Source organism: Vulpes vulpes, chromosome 7, assembly GCF_048418805.1.
Source record: "Vulpes vulpes isolate BD-2025 chromosome 7, VulVul3, whole genome shotgun sequence".
In the NCBI taxonomy this organism is placed as follows: Eukaryota; Metazoa; Chordata; class Mammalia; order Carnivora; family Canidae; genus Vulpes; species Vulpes vulpes.
Genome location: NC_132786.1, coordinates 58970368 through 58975628, shown reverse-complemented (window position 1 = coordinate 58975628; position 5261 = coordinate 58970368). Strand labels below are relative to the sequence as shown.

The 5261-nt window shown below is 39.1% G+C and overlaps 1 protein-coding gene across 1 annotated transcript; it reads right to left on the bottom strand.

The window, feature by feature from the left end:
- Positions 1-287: 287 nt before the first annotated feature.
- LOC140599506 (beta-defensin 107A-like) lies at positions 288-3878 on the bottom strand. Its single transcript, XM_072762652.1, has 2 exons — positions 3809-3878; positions 288-455 (listed from the first exon to the last, which is right to left on the bottom strand). The coding sequence occupies exons 1-2, from the start codon at positions 3876-3878 to the stop codon at positions 313-315; spliced, it is 213 nt and encodes a 70-aa protein (XP_072618753.1). The 3' UTR covers positions 288-312.
- Positions 3879-5261: the final 1383 nt, after the last annotated feature.

Here is a 5261-nt window from a genome sequence, read left to right as displayed (position 1 = left end):
CCATGGTCCCACCTTTCCATTCTCCCTGTTTCATCTGTTAATCTGCTCACTCACTTTATCAATCCATAAAATAATTAATGGGCCTCTGCCAGCAAGTGGGGATTCCAAAGGCCAACATAACACAGTGCCTTCCCCCAGGCCCCTCAGGCCTACAGCGGGTATTTCTCTGCAGTGTCAGCAGCTGGATTGACAGCTTCATTCATAGAATGCCCATGTTGGAGGTCAAGAGAAAAAAATCCAGGGATGTTTACCACATGGAGCTCACAGCCAGAGGATCTTTGCTTCTCACTTTCTGTAGCTCCTGCTTGGCTTTTAATTATTCTTCCTTTTTTTGCAGCAAAGTGGTGTCAGTTCAGCTCTACAGCCCCCAACCTTATCTTCAAAGGAAAGGCACTCAACTTCACAGCGACCATCCATCTTCTGGCACTGCATCCTTCTGCGTATAGCTCCATGAGCTGAGGGAAGAAAGCAAGGTCTCAGTTATCCAGTAATTGGTGACCAGAAAACAACATAACATCACCCGGGCCAAAATCACAATTCCCTCTTACTGAGTGTCCTGCAGACACAGAGTACACACCTAGCGATCAGAAAAAGCACATGTCACCTGAGCAGCTGTATGGGAGCTCAGATTCCCCGCACAACTTACACAGTGTCCCTACTGGGTATTCAATTCCCTCTGCCATAGTCATTTCTAGGATATCTAGAAGCAGAGCATGTCTTCCTGGGATGGAGGCCGTCTACTTTCTAATTTCAGTAACATTCCTTCCCAATGTGTGATTGTTTTCATGTCTCCATATTAATAGTCTCAGACATATAACAAAAGGGAAAGATGGTGCTGTTTATACTGTAGGCCGGTCAACGAGAGACCACATGCAACGATAGACCACAGCCATGTGGCTGTGGAGTTTCAAGATTTTAGGTGCAAAGATAAAAGAAACCCGAGGCTGATCTGTTCTGTAAGAAATATCAATGAATAATGGGTTTAATTCTGGAATTGCGAGTGATATGGACAACGAGTTTTTCTTCTGAACAAAGATTAAGCTGAAGAGAGTAAAGGTATTTTGAGATAAGTGATTGAAAAAAGTTTTTGGTGATAGATGTTCTCAGGAGAAATAATACAAAGAAGTGGCAGTCACTCCCAAAGGGAACCTGTTCTTGGAAAATACAGCTTTGAGGAGGAGAAAGAACACATATTGCTGTCGTACCTGAGATAATGCCATGCTGAAGAAACATTGAACCTGTTCATGCCCAGTTAGGACTCAGACCAACAGAAAGGAATTGCACAGCCTTAGATTTCTTCTCAAAGTAAGGGGAAATTTTTAAAATATTCCAATGTTGAACTTGGGATATTGTAATAGACTACGGAAATTCATCAGGCATCTAGCCAATCAACTGACATGGAATACTCATAAGGTGTTTAAATACTTAATTGAGGCAGATAATAAGAATGAGAATGATGATTTAAAAACAATGATAAGCAGAGAATAATAATAGTGTACTTTCTCAGGGCACAGAGGATGTGCCTGGCTTTGTTTAAGCTGATTATAGAAACAGAGGGATTGTTAAACCTTCCCCAAACAGTTATTTCTCACTTCAAACAATGAGTAATGGAATCTCTGGATAACATGAGGAGACTCAGCAAAGGACATCAGTCCCAGGCTCCGTGGCTCTGTATGGTTGCATGGGTAAGTTTGGACAATGAAACAGGAATCAAATGATGTAGATGCTTCTGTGCAATCTTTTTGATCATACGCTTTACTTGCTTTTCAGCCCTTCCTGTCAGAGCATCTTCAGAACCAGATGAAAGACACATGTTTAGGACACAAAGTTGACCTTCCTCCCTAGGCTCAAAGTAACTTGGTGGAGAAGAGTCTTCTTTCTAACCATAATGGTCAACTTACCTGTTTTTTGGATTTTTCCCTAAAAGAAAAATAAACTATTTTTTCATTTACTCTCTTTTTAAATGTCTTTGTTAAAATAAGTTTGCCTCTAATTAACATAACAAGTATCTTAGTCTGTCAAACAATCCTATTATAATTATTATTACCCCTTCTAGAAAGGAAACTGAAACACAATGGTTCACACAATGTAGAAAGATTAGACCTGAGATCCAACTTCAGGTGTTTTGGTATAAAAAAAATGTGTGTTCATCACTTCTACTGATCATTGAACTCAATTACAGCTCTGAGATGCTGTGTGGTTGTGGTGATTGTGGCGCTCCTACTTGGAGCCCACTCTACGTTTGTTGCTATGATTAAATTTACCTGAGCCGAGTTTGGGAACAAGGAGCCCTTAATGAGTCAGAGAGTTGTTGAATGGGAATGGAGAAGATGGCTTAAAATGTGTTTCTCTACCTGGATCCATTGTCTGACCTCCAGGAAATGGCTGGAGCAGAAATCAAGTAACTGACCTGATAAATGAGACTTTGAAATGTAAGGGCATGATTTTACACCTGTTTTCAAAAGTGCAAGGTGAAGAACACTTTCCAAGCAGGCCCTTATGATCCCAGAGTTCGAACCACAGTTCTACTTCCATGGCTTTTATATTTTGTATCATTTATGGCACTTAATGAGAACTGTTTTGTGTTCTAGTTTTTATGAATCTTCCCATCTCACCCATTCACTTATTTGTATATTTGAAATTTATCAAATACCTATTTACTATTCTGGGGAACCTATTTTTTACCAACACAGAAATAATAAAATAATAAACTTCAAGTAAATTAAGCATGAAGATCATACTCTGATTACAAATTTTTCCTCCATTTTACGTACTTTTTCTATAGTGCCCAAACAATTGCTTATTAAGTGTTATATGTATTGGTTTGGTAGGCCTATTGAGGCCTGATTGTGTAATAAGTAAGTGCAGAAATTCAGAAATCATGAAGTAGTAAATTGCTTCACAATACATGAGGAACCCCCACTAGTAATGTCTTAATAACAGAAGTATAGTTGAGAAGGGATGGATATAAAAGTTTCTTGGTGGGGGCGATGGCACCTGAGTGTCTCAGTTGGGCATCAGACTCTTAATTTTGGCCCAGGCCATGATCTCAGGTCATGGGATTAAGCACCACATCAGTCTCTGTGTTCCCTGGGGAGTCTGCTTGAGATTTCTCTCTCCCTCTGCTTCTCTTCCAGCTCTTTCTCTCTCTCCAAAATAAATAAATACATATTTTTAAAATGTCTTAGGGATAGAGTCTTGGCAGTACTGAGCAAAAAGAGACCATTTTAAAGCTCTCAAAGATGTAAAAGCAAACCAATCAAGATGTTAGTTGTTTAAATGACATAATTTTCTATTAGTATGTGAGAACTAGAAAGAAATTCTAAGTAATCTAAGATTAGGAGATTTGGACCAACTAATAAAACATAAAAATAGAAAAAAAAAACATAAAGACGATACTAAGATTCTCTTAACATAAGTTTTGTTTCAATTAGGCTATAAAAGCTATACTTGTCTAATTTAACAGGTGTGCTTGAAATTTGCCTCTGAAATTTTCTCTCATTTTAGAGCTATCGCTTTGGCACACGCTGAAGCTGTGTGGACAATTACAGAAGATGGAAAGAGCTAACTGTAAAGAGAAGTCTGAATGCTTGGTGGAGCTTTGGGGGAAATTAACCAGACACCCTTCTGGGTGGAGATAGTCCAGCTCAGTAGTTTTGTGTTTAAGCTCAAGAAAAGATTTCTAGTAACTGCTTTGTGCTGGGACATTTTTAGAATGCAGGGATGAGTTATGCACTTCTCTAAAACCTGAACTTTCTTCTCAAAAGACAGATTGCCACCCTTACATCTATTAGGATTTCCCTCTTACCTGAGAAAATGTGAGCAAGGACAATGAGAGCAGCAGAAACTAAGAAAAAAATTCTCATGGCTCCAGACATCAGTAGAGAGAGGATAAAGGAGGTATAGTTGCTAGAATCCAGCTCTTTTATCAAGGGAAGTTGATTAAAACAAGTTCTACAGCTCTGAAAGGGGTGGAAGACAACTTCAGTTTGAAATGTCCATTAAAAGGAAACTATTTATCATGCTCCACTGAATAACCTGTGGGCTGCTGGATCAGGAGTTACCTCAATTATGTCTATCGGAGAGAAAGCCAGACAGCTAGTCCTCCTGCCTGGATTCCTACATTATATGTCTCTGCCTAGACATCTATTCCCTGAAACCCCATCTCAGGTGCCTGCACTTCCAGAAGATCTATAACCCCCGACTCCGTTTCTTCTTTAAGATGTTACTTGCAACTTGGTCTCTTATAAGATTAACTTGGTGGTTACTAATGGGTACCTGTTATAATTGCTTTTCAAAAATTATAGTATGTGAAGAATTTTTATCCATCCAGTTTGACTATCAACTCAACAGAAAAACCAATTCTCCTTCCATCCTTTCTCTCCACTGATTCCTCGAAACTGTGCTTTGGAGCAGTAGCCATTCAAAATATATTGGTTCTTAGATTTAATTGATTGCTGTCTAATTAGGGAAACTCATGAATAGTCAAATAATTTATTCAGAAATCTTACTAAATGTTTAAAGTTTTTACATTTGTAACTATTATTATTAAGGATAATGGTAGTATGACAAAATATGACGATACCTCATATGTTATGGGAATAGCTTTCAATCAACAATATATTCATGATTGTTAGGTCCTCTTGTTGGATAGGTCCTTTAATTATAATATAGTGTCCCTCTACATCTCTCACTACAGTCTTCGGGATAAACTTTAGTTTCTCTGATCTAAGGATGGCTACCCCTGTTTTCTTTTGAGGACCATTCGAATGGTCCATGGTTCTCCAAACTTTTATTTTCAGGCTGTAGGTGTCCTTTTGTCCAAAATGAATCTCTTGGAGACAGCAAATAGATGGGTCTTGCTTTTTTTTATCCAGTCTGAAACCCTGTGCCTTTTGATGGGTTCATTAAGCCATTCACGTTCACAGTAACTATTGAAAGATGTGGATTTAGTGTCATCATGATACCTGTTCAGTCCCTGTGTTTGTGGATTGTTCCCTTGGACCTCCTCTTTCTTTTACAGGGTCCCCCTTAATATTTCTGGCAGAGCCGGCTTGGTGGTCACATATTCTTTCAGTTTCTGCCTGTCTTGGAAGCTCTTTATCTCTCTTTCTATTGTGAATGAGAGCCTTGCTGGATAAAGTATTCTGGGATGCAGGTTCTTCTCATTTAGGACCCTGACTACATCCTGCTGGCACTTTCTCGCCTGCCAGGTCTCTGTGGAGAGGTCTGCTCATGTCCTAATGCTACTCCCCATAAAA